Genomic DNA, 21,819 nt, shown 5'->3' with positions numbered 1-21,819 from the left:
TGCTAACATATTTATACACACACAGACACATACACACACATTTTAAAAGAAGCAAGTTTGCTTATATGTTTAAATTTAGTCTCTGTTCTAAACGGTTCTATCAACAACATGCTTTAGCAAATTTTAGAAAGTTCCTCTTTTTCTAATGTAGCAAAAGGGACTAACAAATTAGTAAACTATAAATGAACGTGTTAAACTGGTGATTTTGAAGAGCACAGACTGAAATAAAATTTGGTGTCTCCTTAATCACATTCTTAAGTTCTCAGAAGAGTAATTCTTGAGAGATAGTGGTACCTGAGAGTAAGCACTTGGCAAATAGTCATGAAGCTTTGTGTTTTTTTGTTTTGTTTTGTTTTGCTGGTTACTTTTGACCTCTGAACTTTTTAGAAAATTCAAAGAAAATCATCTTAAACTTAGAATTTTCTTTCTTTTTTTAATATATCGTATGTATAGGTTAGTAAAACTGGAGCTGAAGGTGCCGTGCTGGATGAAGCTAAGAACATTAACAAGTCTCTTTCTGCTCTTGGAAATGTTATTTCTGCTTTGGCTGAGGGTAGTGTGAGTATACATGTCTTTTATATCCCTGTTCTTACCTAATGGGGAATTACTTAAATGCGCGCGCGCACTGGGGTGTGTGTGTATATTCATATATATATGAATGTGCCAGTGAATGAGAGATTCACTGTTTGAATCTATGTATGAGTTTGTTGTCTCTTAGGAATTTATTTTATAGTATTAGTATGTATATCCTAGTTCTCATCTTAATAAGCAAAATAACTGAAATCACTCTGTAGTTTATTTTAAATAGCATATTTATATAACATTTTATTATGAAGAAACCCGTTGGTCTTACATGTTTTTTGTTTTTGTATGTAGACATATGTCCCATATCGAGATAGTAAAATGACAAGAATCCTTCAAGATTCATTAGGTGGGAACTGTAGAACCACTATTGTAATTTGCTGCTCTCCATCATCATACAATGAATCTGAAACAAAATCTACACTCCTATTTGGCCAAAGGTTTGTTGTTAAGAAAACACAAAGTCTGAATGTAGATAGGCCTTTTGTTCATTAAATCTAGGAAAATATCAGGTAGATATTATTCAAATCATTGCATATTGTTAGTGTGCTAGACACAACTTTTTAATTGAGAGACATAATGAGTAAGGTCCATTTTTTAGACTGCTTGGGTTTGAATTAAGTTTTAGTACACATTAAAGTCAAATGATAACTTTAGACAGTTATATGAGAAGCTTTAATTCAGCATTAAATAAGCATTGAATCAGGTAATACAGTACAAGTCTGACAAATATAATCCTATGTTGAATAAATGACAGTGTTCAAATAATCTATATGAGATGGTTAGCCTAGGAAAATAATGATGGCTTCATCTTTGACCTCCAATGATGATTTCTTAATTCAGCCTTGCAAATGAATTGGAAAAATATAGGCCCTTATGTTTTATCCTTATCAGGTTGATTTTTTTTTTTTTAAAGCTATTCACGGATGTGGGGGCTGACCCAAATTTAGTGGGGGGGGGCGAATGAGTACTATACTAATTATGGCTATTAGTATTTAGTCAACAAGTTAACGGGACAAGAATAGTTAAATTACTTAGCCATATATACGTGTATTACATAGAGAGATTAGATATCAGTTGAAAATAATTTCAGTCACATTCTCTTTTTCCCTCCAATTACTTCTCTTAGGGCCAAAACAATTAAGAACACAGTTTGTGTCAATGTAGAGTTAACTGCAGAACAGTGGAAAAAGAAGTATGAAAGAGAAAAAGAAAAAAATAAGACCCTGCGGAACACCATTCAATGGCTTGAAAATGAACTCAATCGATGGCGTAATGGTAATAACTTTAGAATTTTTCATTTTTAGTTGTTGAATATAGATTTAGAGCTATTTTATAAATTTGCGATTTAGTTGTGAATATAAATATAAACAAAGCATATCCATTTTCACTTTTTAGGCATTAGGGATCATCAAATAAAAATGAAGTCTTTTACATTAAATTCCTGATTTTACCTGAAATAATAAATAGAGGTACAAAGGCCAACTAAGAAGCTATAAAAGTCACAAGATAGCAGGGTGCCTAGATTAGGGTGAAAGCAATAAAAATTACAAGACTTGGTGACTGGATTTAGAAGATAGGGGAGAAAAGTCAAAGGTAATTCCAACTTTTCAACTCTCAGGAACTGAGCAGATAAGAAAGTCGGTAAGAGCTGCTGAAATTGAATAAAATTGAAATTAGTTTTAGATAGGTGGAATTTTGTTAATCATTCTGTTGTCTTATTTTAGGAGAGACGGTGCCTATTGATGAACAGTTTGACAAAGAGAAAGCCAACTTGGAAGCTTTTGCAGTGGATAAGGACATTACTATCACCAATGATAAACCAGCAGCCACGATTGGAGTTACTGGAAACTTTACTGATGCCGAAAGAAGAAAGTGTGAAGAAGAAATTGCTAAATTGTACAAACAACTTGATGACAAGGTAGATACTATTCGTGTTCTGTTTTGTTCTAGACTATTATTGACACAGGTGTTTTTATTTTCTAATTTCAATATTATTAGTCCTTGTGACCTATATACATCTTCTTTTATTTCTGTTAACCTTTTGAAAATCACTGTTAACAAAAAACAGAAAATCACAATTTCTGTTTCTATGCAGAAACTATGTATAAGGCATGATTTTTAAGCTAAAGGAACTTTCTTTTTAAAGTAAATTTGGCATTAGGTCATTGGAGAGCTTTAATGAAATTGCCTCTTAGAATCAGGTATCTGAAAACTAGTAAAAGATGATGTAAGAGATTGGATAGTGGAAATAGGATAGAGTGAAAATGTTATCTTCTTGGCTTTGATTATATCAGTCAGTAGTGTGAAAAACAAATTATGAACAAAATAGAGAGGAAGGGAAAAATGAGTAGTAAAGAGACCAGAAAATAGTTCTGGCTTTGTTTTTGTTTGTTTTTAGGTGGTATTTTCATGTATTTTAAGCAAAAATGGCAAGTTGGATGTGGCTGCCTGGCCATTATTTTCAATAATAGCTTCGAACATGTTAATTATTTTTTAGTATTTAATGTATTTAATGAATAGCTTTTTTCCCCTTATTGCATGTTAAATATGTTTGTACACTTATTGCATGATAAATGTTACAATTATTGATGATTGAAAGAAATTCCATCTGTTTTAACTTATTCAACAATAGCTATGTTGAATTTGGAGACATGATTTTGAAATATTGGAGGAGGGAGGTGATAATAATCTTAAATTTTGTGTTAGGAAACAATTAGAACCAGGTTGTGAGCTACTTTAATTTGTTACTTTAATTCTAGGATGAGGAAATTAATCAACAGAGCCAGTTGGTAGAGAAATTGAAGACACAGATGTTGGATCAGGAAGAGGTAAGTTGAATATTTTTCTTATTATTTCCAGAAACGCTTTATAGTTTGTCATTATCATTTGAACATAAAAGATGAAGGAATCTACAGAGTTCAGATTATACTAGAGTACGTTTTTAAATTTTTTGAATATGTGCATGCTTCGCTTGATATCCTGTGAGACTGATAATATGGATTGAGGCAGAGATTGACTTCATCTTAAGGTTAATGTTGACTTCTGTCAAACTGGAGGGGAGAGAATGCCTTTTTTAGTATTTACTCTTTAACATATAACCTGGATTTTTTAAAAACTCTGTCTTGTACTTTCCTTGCTTAAAGTACAGTGCTATTTGTCTCCTTATTCTCCCCAAAACATTTCTTACTGGGAAAAACTTACACTGCATTGGAGTAACCTTCGATCCCCCGCTCCCTTAATGAAAAGTATAGTATTTACAATGGAAACGAGGGAAGAAATATTTAAAAACAATGTTTTATTGTCACTTACTTCACCACACTATAGATATAGGCTAGGTCTGAAGGTATTATTAAATTTATTAAGTAAGTATTGATTTCTGAATCCTATTGATTTTGTCTTTGATAATTTATAAGTTTGGGTATTCTCTTACTGTGAGAATAAGAATGTCAATGAATAAAATCATTTTTTTACTCCTCCTCCACATTTCTGCCTTCACCTAGCCTGTTGTTCATTTCTGCCATCTTTACTTTCATCTTGATTCTTCTAAGTTTCTCTTCTCTAGTTTTTCACCTAGTGTCAACCCTCATTTTATCTCACCTGCAAAGTAGGGGGGATAATTGAAAAGTGGTCCCTCATTTAAGGTTTGTTTTGCAGAAGGATAGCAAAGACTGTACAGCTTCAGTAAGAAAGAGATACCCACCATCAGCCAAATTAATTCTGGTTAGACCATCTTTATACTTATTTCAACTATAGCACTTTCTCAAAAGGGCACTTGAAACATTTGCATAACTCTTCATTATGTTGTTCTGTCTTGTGCATCATAAGACATTCACCTGGCTCCTGCTTCAAAGTGCCATTAGCCTTCTGCCCCATTAATATTTCCACACATTTCCATTGCCCCTGCTTAAAAGCCACTTACCCTAGATGATTGCAGTATCCTCCTAACTAGCCTCTTAGCTTCTCTCCAGTTCAAATTTTATATGCTGATACCAGGTTTTCCTGAAGCATAACTCAGAAGCCACCCCTTGTTACCCAAAGAAGATCTAAACTTTAAAGCAAATCTAAACATTTACTAATTTCTTTTTCTGTGCACACTATTCATGAGCCTAGAATGCCTTTGTCTTTCTATTATGTTAATTTGCACATGACTGAAATCTATCTGTCCTAGCCACCTTCCCTACAGATAGAACCCTGTTTTTCCCTATACTACCAAGCACTGTCGTGTCCTGTCCCTCCTTTATGGCTCTTGTATTCCATTTATTTATGTACCTATCTTTTCATCTAGATTCCTCAATGGCACAGTCTTTATTTGATTTCCTTCCTGTCTCCCACAGTGTCTAGCACAGTGCCTACATAGTAGATACTAGGTAAATCTGTTGAAAAAATTAATGTTACCACAGTTAATAGCATCCACATTTCCTCCCGTTTGTGCTTAGCAAATATGTTTTTAAAAACCTGTAAACTATTGGTAAAAATACATACTTTACTCATTTTTTTTAACTCTTCCATTTTATTTTATTTATTTATTTTTATTATATCAGATGTACAAAACAACAGTGATTAGACATTTATACACCTCACAAAGTGATAACCCCACAAGTCTACTACCCATCTGACATTGTACATAGCTATTAAAATAACACTATGTTCCCTATGCTGTACTTTACATCCTGTGACTATATAGTTTTTCAAATTATAGTTGACATTCAGTATTATTTTATATTAGTTTCAGGTTTACAGAGTAGTGGTTAGGCATTTATGTAATTAATTTATGAAGTGATCCCCCAAAAAAGTCTAGCACCCATCTGACACTCACTATACATAGTTTTTAAAAGATACTTTACTCTTTCATCTAGCTTCTGGCATCTACCAGAAGGGATCAAGATAATATGCAAGCTGAGCTGAATCGCCTTCAGGCAGAAAACGATGCCTCTAAAGAAGAAGTAAAAGAAGTCTTACAAGCCTTAGAGGAACTTGCTGTCAATTATGATCAGAAGTCTCAGGAAGTTGAAGACAAAACTAAGGAATATGAATTACTTAGTGATGAACTGAATCAGAAATCGGTAGGATATAGTTTTATTTTCTTAATACTTTAGTACATGTATTCTTAATGAAAACTTACCTAAGTATATGGAAGATAAAGAAAATATACCAACCATCTGACAGACTGTCAGTTCCATTCTAACAGTTTGCTCAGACTTAAAGCAATAAATGAAAATCAAATCTAAGTAATTTGGAAGTTTCCCATTTCTAGGCAGACATTACCCAATTTCAAAAATTAGTCCAATAATATAAACTACCTGCTCTTAATGGAGCACAGTATGGTTACTTTACATTGTCTGTTAGGTCAAAAATATTTTTTAAGTTTGAATTGGATGCTATCCCAGAACTAGTAGATAGTTCAAGAAAATGAAAGCAGAAAATAATGGTTTTGTGAGTTATTAGGTGCAACTTGAAATACCGGTCAGTATTTGAATTGATCTTTCTTTTAATAGATTTAACTGTACCTTTTGTTTTTGGATCTACTAGGCAACTTTAGCAAGTATAGATGCTGAGCTTCAGAAACTAAAGGAAATGACCAACCACCAGAAAAAAAGAGCAGCTGAGATGATGGCATCTTTACTAAAAGACCTTGCAGAAATAGGAATTGCTGTAGGAAATAATGATGTAAAGGTAAGTATAATAACCAAATATTAAGTGTAATTATTTTTATGTAGCTTATACTTTTGTTTACTACTTATTTTTCATGAAGCTTTTTTCCTACGCATGAACTCATCCTCACAATAGTCAGGGGTAGTAGATGGATGGTCTTACTGTACCTTCATTTTTCAATAGATGAGAAAAGAATGGAGTACTCAAGTAGACGAACATTCAGTAGGCAGCATTTATTTGGACCCCATGTTTGGTTCTTTACTAGGTAAAGATCATGTTAATGAAGTACCAGACATGACAGTATATATTTGGAACAAAGGTGAAAGTTAGCCCAGGGAGTAAACTCATTAATGAATTGGCCTGTAGTCGCTTTAACTGTTTAAAAAGATAAAAGATGAGCACTGCTAATTAATTCTTTTTTCTTTAAATTTTATTATGAAAAATTTCAAACATGTAATAGTACCATGAACCTCAGAGTTATCAAAATTTGGCCACACTTATTTATGCCTTCTTTTCTAGTAATCTTTTTAAGGATAATAATATTGATTGTGTTATCACTAGGCATGTGGTTAAAAAAAAATTCAGTGACCTGGTAGATTTAAAACTTAGACCAAGAAAGCCAACTAAGACTCTTAGCTGCAGAAACATGTATATAACATTAAAGATTACTGTGTTGCAGTAGGTATTTGTTTGGACTTTACCTTTTTGATTAAAGCCTAATTATAGTTAAGAACAAATTTATACTTGGGTTTATAGTGAGAGCATACTAAGAAGCCAAGTTTAACAAGAGATGGAAACAAAGGTTTTCAATGTGGTGCACACATTCCTTCTGTTGGTTGTTATTCAAAGCTGCTGTCGGTTGATGGAGGCAAGGATTCTTGTAATCTTTCTCCTCATATGTCGTTTCCTAATGTCGGCTCACATCATTGAAAAAAAGGAAACATGTTGTCATTAAATACTGGGTGATTGACTTGCTTTCAACCATCCGAACATTTTGGTTTTTTTCTATGGTGAAGTAGTGGGAGATGTTATGGAAAAATGATTTACTTCATATCATTGAAGAATAGAAGGGTATTCAAAATTTGCTTTGTAGATTTGCAACTTTTTTTTTAGAAAAATCTTTCCATTTCATGTTCAAATCTACCACTTTTTTACCTGTGGTAAAGATAGAGAAAATAAAGATTACAAATGGCTTTGTTTAGTGGTGGAGTGATACAATACAGGTTCCCTGACTCCTAGACTGGTATTTTCCACTAGGCCATTATAACATTGTGAAAGCAGTCAGCCTTGCAAATAGGTTCTTTAAAAAGAAATCTGGGGCTGGCCCCGTGGCTCAGGTGGTTGGAGAGCCTTGCTCCTAAAGCCGATGTCGCCAGTTTGATTCTCACATGGGCCAGTGAGCTGCGCCCTCTACAGCTAAGATTGTGAACAACAGCTCTCCTTGGAGCTGAGCTGCCGTGAGCAGCCAGAGGCCCGCGTGAGCTGCTGTGCTGCTTTGGCTGGCAGCCAGCATGAGCTGCCATGGACTACAGTGCCAAGAGCTGCTATGAGCTGCTGTGAGTGGCCGACGGACGACCAACTACCAACTGCCTCAGCAGAGGGGAGCGCAAGGCTCATCATACCAGTATGGGTCAGGGCCCAGGGAGCTGTGTCCTACACAACTAGACTGAGAAACAACGGCTTGAACTGGAGTCGGGAGGCAAAAGAAGGGGGAATATCTGTGGATCCTCAGTATTATTGTCATTTGCATATAATTCTTTTTCTGTTAACATCATCAGTTGAGCACTGCTTGAGTTCCACTTGTTTTTTACGTTATGGTTCATTCTTAGTGTGTACAGTTCTATGGATTTTGACAAATGCATAGTAGATCCACTGTTACAGTATATCATAGAATAACTTTACTGCTCTAATAAATCGCCTGCTTTGCCTGTTCATCCCTCTCCCCTGAATCTCTAGCAACCACTGATCTAAAAAGATCCCTATAGTGTTCCCTTTCCCAAACTTTCATATAGTTGGAATCATATAGTATATAGCCTTTTCAGATTGGCTTTTTTAGTTAGCAGTGTGCATTTAAGGTTCTTCCATGTCTTTTTGTAGCTCACTTTTTTATCACTCAATAATAGTCCATGCTAGGATGTATCAGTTTGTTTATCTATGTACAAGCTTTTCTGTGGACATAAATTTTCAGTTCAGTTGGGTAAAAATACCTTGGAGCGTGATTGCTAAATGGTATGTTAAGACTGTTAGCTGTGTAAGAAACTCCCAAAGTGACTGGAGCAGTTTGCATTCCCACCAGCAATGAATAGGATTTCCTGTTACTCCACATCCTCACCAGTATTTGGTGTCATTAGTTTTTTGGTTTTGAGCTATTCTGGATAGATGTGTGGTGTTATCTCCTTGTCGTTTTAATTTGTTTTCTTATTGTTGAGTTTTAAGAGTTCTTTGTATGTTTTGGACAAGTTCTTTACCAGATATGTATTTTGCGTATATTTCTCCCAGTGTGGCTTATTTATCTTTCTCTTCTCTTAACAGTGTCTTTTACAGAGCAGAAGTTTTTAATTTTAACAAAGTGCAACTGTTTTTTTTTTTTTTCATGGATTGTGTTTTTGGTGGTGTGTCTGAAAATTCATCTTTACACTCAACATCACCTAGATTTTCTTTCTTCTGGGTTATCTTCTGGAAGTTTTTTAGTTTTGCATTTATATTTAGGTCTATAATCTATTTGGAGTTAATTTTTCTGAAAGGTATAAGAAGTCTGTCAAAATCCATTGTTCTACTTGGGCATTGCTACTTGTTCCAGTAAATTTTTTGAAAAAACTATCCTTTCTCCATTGAATTATCTCTGCCTGAGATCAGTTCACTGTATTTGTGTGTGTCTATTCCTGGGCTCTCTTCTGTTCCAATAACCTGTTTGTCTATTATTTAGCCAATATCACATCATTTTGATTACTGTAACTTTATAGTAAATCTTGTAGGGGGTAGTGTTAGTCTTCTGATTGAGCTTCTTTAATATTGTTAGCTATTCAGGGTCTTTTGCCTTTTTTTATTTTTATTTTTTGCCTTTCCATATAAACTTTAGAATCAGTTTGTCGAAATCCACAAAATAACTTACGGGATTTTGATTGAGATTATATTAAATACATAGATCAAGTTGGGAAGAAATGTTTTAACAGTATTGTCTTCTATCCATGAACATGGAGTATCTCCATTTATTTAGTTCTTTGATTTCTTTCATCAATGTTTTATAGTTACCTCATGTAGATCTTATACATATTATACTACATTTATATCTAAGTGTTTCTTTTTTCTTTTTGGTGCTAATATAAATGGCACTATTTTTTATTTCAAATTCCACTTGTTTGTTGCAGATACATAGGAAATTGATTGACTTTTGTATGTTAACCTTGTATTCTGCAGTGTTACTATAATGGTTTATTAGTTCCTGGGGTATTTTAATAATCATCTCATCTGTAAACAAAGACAGTTTTATTTCTTCCTTCTCAAGCTCCACTTAGTTTTGACACTGAAGATTGTCCTGGAATTTTATTATAGTGAAACCCATGACAGTTATGGAAACTACAGTGACCATAATTCCTCCTTAGCTTAAAAGTCATCCTTTCCCTGCCACCTAAACATCCTTATTTGTTAAGTTTTAAACTGGACTTACACATGATTCATGATAAACTTACTGAAGAGGGCATATAGAGAGGAAATCCAAATATTGAAAGAGGCAGAATTCATCAGGGTCTTTTTTTGTTTGTTTTTTAGGTTTACATTCTTTTTTTCCTTGTTGGCATGTATTAACATTACTTTTTAGAAAAGATGGCAAAAATTAAGTTCTACTTTACTTAACCTTTACTACCCAGTATTTAATAAAAGAAAGCTCCAGATTTGCTATGAATATTGAGTAATACAAAATATATGTAATTTTGTTCTTAAGATTTTAGGGTCTAATTAGGTAAACACATACTGGACATTTTTGTATTTCATGGCTTTTAATTTCACTTCTTTCCCCAGCAGCCCGAGGGAACTGGCATGATAGATGAAGAGTTCACTGTTGCAAGGCTCTACATTAGTAAAATGAAGTCAGAAGTAAAAACAATGGTAAAACGCTGTAAACAGTTAGAAAGCACACAAACTGAGAGCAACAAAAAAATGGAAGAAAATGAAAAGGAGTTAGCAGCATGCCAGCTTCGTATCTCTCAAGTATGTATTACAGAACAAAGTTTCTTTGTATTCTGAACAATCACATATAAATCTTATTTATTGTAAAGGTTTTAAGAAAAATGAACTTCCATAGGTTATTTTGAGTAACAAAATTAATTTGGTCAGTTTATCCTAGTCTAGCTGCATTATAATAACATGAATAATTTAACTGGGTTGGATTTACTAAAATGTATATGTTAAGCATACAGCTTTATTAGAAATATGTGACTGATGTGACTGTTGAAGAGTCTAGAAGAATTCGAGGGTGAACAAAACTGCAGGGCCAGTTTTCTGACTTTGGCAACTGAATGGATGAGGCCATTCACCAAGTTAGGAACTGTAGGAGGGAAGAGGGTAATGTCATATGGAGATAACAATAAGAATGTCTGATTTTTCAGCCTTTAGTTCCTTTGTTACAAGTGTCATAAACTATACAGATGACCATTTCATTGATTAAATTCTTTATCTTTGTAAATTTGGCCCCTGAACATGTTAGGTTTAAATATCTTTCTTTAAGTGTATTATATATTTCTGTACACTGATAAAACTTGCTTATTATCATATATTCTTAAAAATAAAATATCTGCATGAGATTTTTTTCACTTCACATAAGTTTTTTCCCAAAAGCATGAAGCCAAAATCAAGTCATTGACTGAATACCTTCAAAATGTGGAACAAAAGAAAAGACAGCTGGAGGAATCTGTTGATTCCCTCAGTGAAGAGCTAGTCCAGCTTCGAGCACAAGGTACTAACTTCTTCCAATTATTTATGAGTTATATATCTATACTAATTTGTCCTTACCTTAGTGTAGTTGTAGTAAACATTAATATTGATAGAGTGTAGTAGGAATACTGTAACTTGAAATAGTAAACAAAAATGTTTTAATGTGGCTTGGAAACTTTTAGAAATCGTGTTTGAATATGGCAGTAGCCAATCTGGGAATTTTCCCACAAAATTATGAAGTTATACATATATATGAAGTTATACATATACACACATATATGAAGAATATACACACATACATACACGTAAATCTTGACATAGGAATTTACAAAGCTTTCTCATTTTCCTACTATGCACTATCCCATCTGTTCTGGAATTAGGTAAAGGAAATAAAAGAAACCATAATTATCAACACAGAGGATACAGCTAAATGTACTAGTCAACATGTCATCGAGCTTGGAGAACAAGATTTACAATGTGGCATTTGGATGGTTAAAAGTCAAGTAGTGCTAAGGACCATAACCTCATAAAGCCCACTTGCTCCTTGGTTTATATGAAGAACTCTAACGCTTATTTCCTCGTTTTCTCTTCTTACCCAAACAGAAAAAGTCCATGAAATGGAAAAGGAGCACTTAAATAAGGTTCAGACTGCAAATGAAGTTAAGGCAAGTTTTATGTAACATTAATTCTAATGGCTTTAATTTATCATTATTAATCTTTATTAGTCTGACTTACTATCCTTTCCCCCAATAATTTTAGCAAGCTGTTGAACAACAGATCCAAAGCCACAGAGAAACTCATCAAAAACAAATTAGTAGCTTGAGAGATGAAGTTGAAGCAAAAGAAAAACTTATTACTGATCTTCAAGAGTAAGTATACTTTTCTTTCCTCTAAATATTAAAAGCTAACTCAGAAAGATTGACTATTTAGACAAGAGGAAATAATTGGTTCCTGGTGGACAGTATGTTCTTATTACATACCTGCACTTATCATTGAAATTACAATTTTTGACTTGAAAAATATTTTTTTCATTTATAAGCATAACTTCTGAGTTCTAGGTGAAAATAATTGTTAGGTCTTTTGATGTAGCTATTCAGTCAAAAGGAAAAATACCCCAACTTCAACCATTATTACAAATAGAAATCACAGTCTCAAATAATTTCCTTAACTTTCTTTTTAAAAATACTCTTAATTGAGAAAAACTTTATTGGAAATTACGGGTTTTTAAAGTTTTTTGTTTTAATAGAAGTTGTCTTCTTTGTTTATCTAGAAGACATTTTTCCTACTTCCATAACAGTATGCATATAGTGTAGCAACTAAATCATGATTTGAGGAGAAACCAGAGGAGCCTAAGAAAAAAATGATGAAAAGTTTGGGACATGGATCTTAGTATTAATACCTAATGGATTTAGGGACAAAGGTTCAGGCAGATGAAAGATATAGAAGAATAAAATCATGATTTCAAACCATAATACAAAAAATACTATATAGCTGAAAGTAGGCAGGTCCTCTTCCCCAGCCCTCCCACCACCCTCCCACCCCCCACAGCTGCCCTGTTGCAGACCAGATCACAGGAGGCCTTGGTTGCTACAGTGGTGAGATTGTAGAATTTAAGAGTTTGAACATTTTTAATGACAACATTCAGAAAACAGCGGTGTTGATACTGTGTTATTTTTCTTTTGTCAGCCAAAACCAGAAAATGATGTTAGAGCAGGAACGCTTGCGAGTAGAGCATGAGAAGTTGAAAGCTACAGATCAGGAAAAGAGCAAAAAACTGCATGAACTTACGTGAGTAAATATTTTAATTCAACTTTAAAATTGAAAACTAAGAGTATTGCAGGCATGACTATTGGATATATTCAACAGGTACATTTTTCACTTTGTATAAGCTAAAGAGTGTTTTTCTTAAACCCTCTGCATTGGTTTGATTTATACCTTTAAACTTGCAGGATATTCTTGCACTTTAGTGAAAGCAAGGTCTGATATTTCAGTGATGGTCAAGATTCAGATTTCTGTTTATCAACTTGCTTGCTGTTTGTTTGCCACCATTTTCCTTTAAGATCTGTCATGGAAATAAACCTAAAACTTGGCATTAAGTAATTTAAAAGGTTTCAGAGTCTGCCCTAAAAACTGAATTTTTGTCAAAATTGATCTTATATAAAAGGACATTGTTATGTTAGGCTGGCCTTTTCAACACAGGTTTTTCACCATTTTTTCTAATTTACTAAGAGTATAGTCAGTCAATACTCGGTTTTCTAGAATCTGAGCAGATAGAAAACTGAGGATTATAACTTTTCACATACCTTGAATTTATGAGAGATAATTTGTAAATGAACTGCTTTTATTAGAATGGTAACACCATCAGGACCAACTCAGTTGATTTTATAGTCTGCTGAATCTCAGCCATAATTTATTTAGAATAAGTTTAAGTAAAATGTGTAAAATATTTTAGTCTGATAATTTGTAATCTGTAATTCCCAGTTAATGAGAATTATTTTGGATAAATAGCATTATACTGTATGTGACATATTCTAAAATATAAATAAGAACCACTCCTTAGTCTTTGAATTCTGCCACATTTTATCTCTTCCGTTGCTATATGAGGAGAGTTCTTTTCCTAATAAACTATAGATTTAGGAAATCATAAGGTATTACAAAAATTTCTTTGAAAGACAACATGAATAAACTTTAAAAATAAGCATCTTTCATTTATTTGAATTTAAGAATTGATTCTGTCAGATAAAAAAATATTTGATTTGACTCTTGTATTAAATAAAACTAGATTTTATGGAATCAAAGTTGAAAGTGTTTTATGTATATTCTTCCTTTGTCTAGGGTTATGCAAGATAGACGAGAACAAGCAAGACAAGACCTAAAGGGTTTGGAAGAGACAGTGGTAAGAAAAACTTGAAGATAAATAGGACTGGGGAAAATTTAATGGGTTTTTCTCCCATTGGTTATACTAAATTTGAAGTCTGAACTCCAAAAACACTGCTGTTCTCATTAATTCCAGGCAAAAGAACTTCAGACTTTACATAACCTGCGGAAGCTCTTTGTTCAGGACCTGGCCACCAGAGTTAAAAAGGTAATAAAACTATACAGAGGTGTGGCTGTTTGTATAAAGGGTGACTACTGTGTGTATTGCTTTATATTCATAAGTGAAATAGTTTTGTCATAACAATTTCTGTTTGGTTAAGCTTAGGGGTTTTTTTGATCTTAAAATTTTTTAATACTATTCATTGACCTTCTTAGAGTGCCGAGATCGATTCTGATGACACTGGAGGCAGTGCTGCTCAAAAGCAAAAAATCTCCTTTCTTGAAAACAATCTTGAACAACTCACTAAAGTGCACAAGCAGGTAATAAACAATATGTTTGTGGTAGCTGCAACATTGTAACAAAAATTTGAGGAGTGGTAAATATTTGAATTTCCACACCCCAGGCCATTCCATTATTTTATCAAGCACTTATAGAAAGAAACCATTAGCAATTTTTAGGGAAGTTAATATTTTAAAAAATGTTTTATCAAAAGAGGCCAGTGAAAACCTATATTTGTACTTACTTTCCGAAATAACAAGTCTGTCAGTTTTCTTAATTTGTTCATGGTAATCAAAAAATCTCTGGTAGATAAGTCTTTGCAGCTAAAATACAATTTTTTTTTGGTCCTTTTACATTTAATGCCCCAAGTGTGAAATATCTAACATTATGAGACAGTTCATTTTTTAAAAAAGTACTGGCAAATACTTCTTATTTTTCATATGGCTTGATAAATGATTTAATTACTTACAAAAATATTTCTTAGCACACTAAATTATATATCTTTGTTATTCATAAACCTGATGTTTATACTAGATGTTTGCACTAGAGTAAGGTTAAAGAAATTTTAGCCTTTTTTGCTTTCAACATCTATTAAGGGGCTTGCTAAATTTATGTGTACTTGTGGGTCTAAGTTGGTATGTTTAAAAGGCTATTCATTTCTAGAAGATTAGTATCTTACCAAAGAGACCTAACACTGTGTTCTAACTTATTTTCATTGCTTGGTAAGGGGAAAGAACAACCCCCACCCCCCAAAAAAAAATTAAATGAAATTATATCTTTGTGAGAAATATTTATGCATGATATGGATGGATATATGTGTTCCTTGGTTATTGCTGCCTAAATTAAGTTAGGAAATTGGAAAACCTTAGTATACAGTGTAGTATTACTTCTTTTCTAAAGAGAAATTATGAACTGTTCATACTTTCTCAAACCACCTTGTCAAAGCTAGAATACTAATTTTCTTTATGTACCTTTAGTTGGTACGTGATAATGCAGATCTTCGCTGTGAACTTCCTAAGTTGGAAAAGAGACTTAGAGCTACAGCTGAGAGAGTGAAAGCTCTGGAGTCAGCACTGAAAGAAGCCAAAGAAAATGCATCTCGTGATCGCAAACGGTATCAGCAAGAAGTAGATCGTATAAAGGAAGCAGTCAGGTCAAAGAATATGGCCAGACGAGGACATTCTGCGCAAATTGGTTAGTAGAACACATTAAAACCTTTAAACCTTGCTTGGTTTGAATGTTTTCATTTACTCGAAAACATAATCTGATTCATTATGATATTTGGTCTGTTTTTCCTGACTTTTCCAAAGAAACAACGAAGTTGAGGTGTAGCCACATTAACAGGAAAAGAAGATAAAAAAGAACTAAACAAGTGAGCAAGAATATTCAGAGAAATAAACTATATCAAGCAATGTTACTAAAGCAAAGAGAGAATTGCAAGAAAATAAGCCAGCAGCAGTATTTCATGCTTAAGAGTAATCATTGATGTAGGAGTAAGGTGTTTAAGAGGCTAGATTGTATAGGTTCTGGAGGAAAGGAAGAGCTAGAGGAATTTGCTAAGAAACAAAAAGGCAGAGAAAAACACTTGGGAATTTGTTGTAAACAAAGAGAAGAGACCTAAAAGGTCATTACAGTCACGTGTTAAGGTTTATTCTAAAGCCAGTTTTTGGTTTTTGTTTTAGCTAAACCTATTCGTCCTGGGCAGCATCCAGCAGCTTCTCCAACTCATCCAAGTGCAGTTCGTGGAGGAGGTACATTTATTCAGAACAGCCAGCCCGTGGCAGTACGAGGCGGAGGAGGTAAACAACTGTGAGCGTTACACATTACCCACAGGTTTGTAGTTTATATCTGGCTTTTGAATCATAGCTATATATGGAAATGTTCAACAATTGGTTGTTAAACACTTTTTTGGATTCTCACATTGATGTCATATTTTTTATGTATATAATTGTAAAAGTAACTTGGCACAATTTCTCCTAGTCTTTTTTCATAATTGAGATCATGCTATATATTCAAATTTGTGTTTTTAATGTTTTTAATCTAAGATTGGATCATTTTTAAAAGATCTTGGTATTCTGTCTAATTTATAACTGTTCCTTTTTACTGAAACTGTAATTAAGTATGTTAATTTTTCCATACTTGAAATTTTCCAAAATTGAAATTTATGTGTATGAAATTAGAAGTGTAGAAATCTTTTTATATACCCTCCTCATGTTTTAGATTATTTCCAGAAGTTTCCCAAATGTGGATTTCCAAGAAAGTGTGAACATTTTTAAGGCTCTTGATACATATTAACATACTGTTTCCAGAAAGACTGCACCAAATGTATAACAGAACCAATTTTGTCATAGGCTGATTGATATAAACATCAGTGTTATGACAAAACAACGTTAAACAAAACAATGATATTCAAGGACCTGCTGTATTTACTTTAGAGCCCCTTTATTAGTAAAATGGAAGTCATCCTTGAGAATTACGCTCTTATCATTACCTACTATAGAGCATATCCTTTTCTGCAAGTGGAAAGTGGGCAAGGAATTTTTAAAGCATAACTATAGCGGTGAAAGTTTGTCCTTTTTGGATATTGTGCTCATATTAAAATTCATATGTAAACTTTGAACTCATATGATTTGCAGAGAAGACAGACTATGGCCTTTATTAAGTATAGCTAGGTTTTAGCTTGAAAGTAGAATGCTGATCCCATTGTAATGACAGCAGTTTAGCACCGGAGGGAGATAGCTAACCTAGCCAAACTAGGTTTTCAGACTTGAAGTAACTATAAAAGCATAAACATTAACAGGTTTGTCTCATTGGTGGTCCAAAGGATAGTAGTTCTTTTTTTTTTTTAACTCTTACTATATCAATCAGTTTTAAACCATGGTTGAGGAGTATGATCTACTTAAGTGATAAATTACTAAAAAACTAAACACTTTGTAGAGGAATTTTAAATTATTCTTTTAATTATTAAGAAAAACATTCCAAAATCCTGGGTTTATTTTGGGGTAAGATGGCAATGTATTAATAATACTGGTACTTTTAGTACCCAGTTTTACATGGCTGATCTTCTGGCTTGCATAATACTTTGAACACATAGGTAAGTGGACAGTTTAATATAGGGATTCCTCCAGGGTAACAATTTATTTTACGGTCACTTTCCTACCATACGTACCTTTCATGTATCCTTATCCGTCCACCCCTCTTCACTCCCCCCCCCTTTTTTTTTTAAACCACCATGTAGATTGCTGGTTAGTGGTTCTTGGCTTAAGAATGTCACTGACACTGTCTGTTGGTTTCCAGCTTCTTTTTAAAATATAATTCATACGTCAGCTTATTCACAACTCTCTTGGGGAAGAGCAAAAATAAATGAAGGGCTGACCTCCATTTAAACATTGTACTGCTCAGAATAGCTCTACTTAGGAAGTAAATTAAAGGAGAAGAAATCATATCATTTAATGTTGCAATGTTTTTGATTGGGGAGAAGTGGTCAAAGCTGTTGACCAAAATATTTTTAAACTATTGGTATATTTTCTTTATTCTTTCCTGTTTATCTCAAACAACAGGTTTTATGCAAATAAAAATATTTTCTGTCTGCTTTCTGCCATTTTCAGGTGTTGAAAGTAATTGAAGTATGAAGAGGACATAATATCAAGCAGAGTCATTTAGTGACTATAACCTTTACCGCCTGAGAATTGTAGAATTATAACTTTTTTAATGTATAAATTATACCTGGCCTGTACAGCTGTTTCCTACCCCACTCTTCTTGTAAACTCTGCTGCTTCCCAACTCAACTAGAGTGCAATTTTGGCGTCTTAGGAGGAAAAACATGACAGTTTACAACTGTGGCCCTATTTATTACACAGTTTGTCTTTTGTGTCTTTAATTTAGTTTTCACTGTGCCAAGCAAACTGTACCATATAGGATTGTGCTTTTTGTACTTGTTTTTGTGTGTGTGTATGTGTGCGTTTATTTTTTAATCTCAGTTTAAAATTACCTAGCTGCTACTGCTTCTTTTTCTTATTAAAGTGTCTTCCTTATTTTAGGGAAAATGGAACATTTAGATTAAATGTCTTAAATTTTACCACTCACGACACTACATGCCCACAAAATGTATCAGGTCAGTACTGTACTTCAAAATCCCTTGAAATGATTTCAGAGTCAAAATTATTTGTATCATCTCTGAAATTTGCTTCTGAAAACTACTGTATGTGCACTGAAACCTTAAAGTAGGCACTTGAGACTGAACAAGGCTACGTAATTATCTCATGAAATGCCTGTTGCTGAATTTTCTTGAATAGACATATTTTACAGTTATCAAAAGCAAGTCTCAGTTTAAGAGAGAGTTTGGAAAAGGAATTACATTTCTCTTCTTCCCAATTCTATAATCAGCAAAGCTTGATGGAATGAAAATACCCTGCTTCATTCTGGTGAGCCTGCTAGTTAACTTAAGAATTGGATAATTTGTCCCCTTAATATAGTGAAACGATTTAAGATATTATAGGATTAAACATACTTTTGTATTGTTAGTACTTTATTGGTTGATCTAAATTTATAGCCTATGGTAATTGAGGAAAAAGATGGAAGAACAGGAAAAATATATGGTGAATTTATAAATAAGTCAGTAAATTTTGGTCTGAAATCCCTGAGGTGTTTTTAACCCACTACACTAAGTCATACACTATAATTTATTTGTTATTTAGCCTAGAAATAGTAAATTGTTTGCAAGTCACTAATAATCCTCAATTTTGTTGGCTATCGCCCATAATTTTGTAATTAGTACTGAGTGTACCTGTTTTTGCCACTTCTTCCTCAGATGATTAAAGTAAGTCAACAGTTTGTTTTAGAGAGCTATAAAAGCAGTAGGGAAAGAGATTTCAATATTTGCTTCATCAATGGAGGGAAGGTGACTGCAACTGTGTTAGCAGAAATTTGCGGAGAATGGGGATTTGAGGTTCTCGGTAGAGAAACTTGGAAAATTCTGTGTTAGGATCTGGCTGGCAGAATTAACTTTTTGAAAAAGTTTTATACACAGATATTTGTAATAAATTTGGAGCCATAGTCAGAAGACTCAGATCATAATTGGCTTATTTTTCTATTTCCTTAACTTGTAATTTCCACTTTTGTATAATTTTCATTTAAAAGATAAATTTATTTATTTATTTTTTTAACAGTCAAATTTTTGCTGTTGTAGTCTGCAACCTTTAAAATGATTGTGTTGCTTTTAGAATTGATCAAAACAAACACTCCAAAAATTGAGGTAAAACCTTGGTGTGGCAAGATTAAAGTAATGTAATTAACTTTTTAAAAAGTGCTACAGCTATTATGATGATAGTTTTCTAAATGGAGAAATATTTGGCTGCGTTCACATAGACATTTATATTTTGTTTTCAAATGAAAAGTTGCTTCTTTGGCAATATTCATAAATGAAGCAGAATTTCTTTTTCTCTTGTCTGAATATGGTAGTTTCATTCTTACTAGATGTATCACGGGTATTGGTGCTGTGTAATAATAAATTGTAACTAGCATGTGGTTCAGAATACACATTGTTAACTTTTTTTTTAAAATATCTCTGGTTCTTTTCTATTTATAATTTCAAACTTTCACAAAGTGTACCAAGAATTTCATGAATTTGTTTTCAGTGAACTCCTTTTGCTATGGTAGGTCATTAAACACAGCTTTTACTCTTACAAGTGAAAATTTCTGATCATCTACGACATTGGCACTTACTTCAGTTTGCGATGTCTTTTTTTTTGGACTGAATATATTAACGTTCCTCTGAATGGTATTGATAAATGGTTCAGAAGAGAAACTCAGTGAAATAAAAGTAATATTTATTCACGGTGATCAATTAAATTATTTGCCTAACTTAAGAAAACTACTGTGCATAACTCAATTTGACATGAGGTAATAGAAGAGTCTGAGTCTACCTGTGGAATATGTTGGTTTATTTTCAGTGCTTTGAAGATACATTCAAAGATAATTGGTTTGGGAAGACGCCATATAATTTTAAGTTTTATTTTAACCTGCATGCTGTAAATGTGTTTTATGTTTAAATAAAGAGGAACTTTTTTTTGAAATGTAATGACTTTCTTAAAACTTATTTGAAGAAGTATTAGGGTGATTTTTTATGACTCAGTGGCTTCTGTCTTGACATAATAGTGACTAATGTCATTATATTCGTGTATGTTTTGTTTCTTAATGTATTGCGCATTCTTTGGACAACAGGTATTAAATATGTAGGCTGAAGGATTAAGACCTAGAAATGAATTATCAGTCTTACCATGTTACTTCACTTCAGTGTAGTTTACCTGGTTCTGTTCATCTGGACCTGACTTATTAACCTGTATAAGAAGTGTTAAAGTTTGTTTTTCAGTACTTCCTCAATGGTTATTCAGGTCTAGCTGGAGAAAACTAAAGAAAGACTATTCCTAAATTTTATTGGCAATTGGGCTTTTTATCTTAAAATTAATTTATTACAGAAATTTTTAATAATATAAAAGCAGACAGTAAGTAATGAACTCCAAGTACCTATCAGTTTCAACAATTACCAACCCATGGCTAATCTTGTTTCATCCATAACCCCACTTGTTTGCACACACACCCCATATTGAAGCAATCCTAGATACATGTTTTTATTCATAAATATTTCAGTGTGTAAATACAGACTCCTTAAAACACACATACCAAAATACCATTATCATCAAAAAATTAATAATTTCCTAAACTAAATCTCACGTTTTGTAAATAATTTGTTTGGCTCATGATCCAATTTAAATCCATATATTACAGTAGAGCCCGCCCCCCCCCCCCCCCCATCTATCTCACTTATTTCCCTGCAATTAATGAAGAAAACAGATTTGTCCTGTAGTTTCCCATATTTTCCTGATTGCATTCCTTTGATATCTCTTAACATACTCTGTCCTTTTGGTATTTCCTGTAAATTTGTTTTTGGATCCACAAATTTAATCAGATCCAGATCTTTGCTTCGTTTTGTTGGAGGGGGCAGCATTACCTAATAGGTGGTGGTATTCCTCCATCAGCTGGCACGTAATATCTAGTTGTCTCTTGCTGGGTTAGCCACCATTGATGTTACAGAATACCTAGATCCATCAATTAAGGTTACAGAATGGCAATATTCCAATTATGTCATTCCTTCATTTGTTAGCTACAATAGAGAAATTTGCCCTCACCGACCATTTGGTTACATAGTAGTATAGTTTATACAGGAAAAACGGGACAAATGCTTGATTTTTTCCATTTGCAAGTTTAAAAATGAGTTGCTTCCCTGCTATCTTCCAGTGGTGATGGGTTGCGCATTTTTCTCCTTGTTTTTGTTTTTT

At 33.2% G+C, this 21,819-nt stretch overlaps 1 protein-coding gene across 2 annotated transcripts in view; it reads left to right on the top strand.

Annotated features, from left to right (window-relative positions):
- Nucleotides 1-20,036, top strand: part of KIF5B (kinesin family member 5B) — a 39,770-nt gene extending 19,734 nt beyond the window's left edge. Inside the window, exons 9-26 of one of the 2 annotated variants that reach the window (XM_033105962.1) lie at nucleotides 454-558; nucleotides 877-1,022; nucleotides 1,712-1,860; nucleotides 2,310-2,503; nucleotides 3,345-3,413; nucleotides 5,442-5,648; nucleotides 6,115-6,258; nucleotides 10,258-10,443; nucleotides 11,071-11,188; nucleotides 11,770-11,831; nucleotides 11,926-12,035; nucleotides 12,853-12,954; nucleotides 14,002-14,062; nucleotides 14,180-14,251; nucleotides 14,419-14,523; nucleotides 15,460-15,676; nucleotides 16,165-16,315; nucleotides 18,091-20,036. In XM_033105962.1, coding sequence (XP_032961853.1) covers nucleotides 454-558; nucleotides 877-1,022; nucleotides 1,712-1,860; nucleotides 2,310-2,503; nucleotides 3,345-3,413; nucleotides 5,442-5,648; nucleotides 6,115-6,258; nucleotides 10,258-10,443; nucleotides 11,071-11,188; nucleotides 11,770-11,831; nucleotides 11,926-12,035; nucleotides 12,853-12,954; nucleotides 14,002-14,062; nucleotides 14,180-14,251; nucleotides 14,419-14,523; nucleotides 15,460-15,676; nucleotides 16,165-16,295 — 2,178 coding nt within the window. In that variant the 3' untranslated portion in view covers nucleotides 16,296-16,315; nucleotides 18,091-20,036. Of the gene's footprint in view, nucleotides 1-453; nucleotides 559-876; nucleotides 1,023-1,711; nucleotides 1,861-2,309; nucleotides 2,504-3,344; nucleotides 3,414-5,441; nucleotides 5,649-6,114; nucleotides 6,259-10,254; nucleotides 10,444-11,070; nucleotides 11,189-11,769; nucleotides 11,832-11,925; nucleotides 12,036-12,852; nucleotides 12,955-14,001; nucleotides 14,063-14,179; nucleotides 14,252-14,418; nucleotides 14,524-15,459; nucleotides 15,677-16,164; nucleotides 16,316-18,090 lie in introns of both variants that reach the window. The other variant, XM_033105961.1, reaches the window with a different exon arrangement.
- The last annotated feature ends 1,783 nt before the right edge of the window (nucleotides 20,037-21,819 follow it).

Source organism: Rhinolophus ferrumequinum, chromosome 5 (genome assembly GCF_004115265.2).
Source record: "Rhinolophus ferrumequinum isolate MPI-CBG mRhiFer1 chromosome 5, mRhiFer1_v1.p, whole genome shotgun sequence".
Lineage (NCBI taxonomy): Eukaryota > Metazoa > Chordata > Mammalia > Chiroptera > Rhinolophidae > Rhinolophus > Rhinolophus ferrumequinum.
The sequence above is the reverse complement of the archived record's forward strand: the minus strand, read 5'-3'. Positions and strand labels throughout refer to the sequence as shown.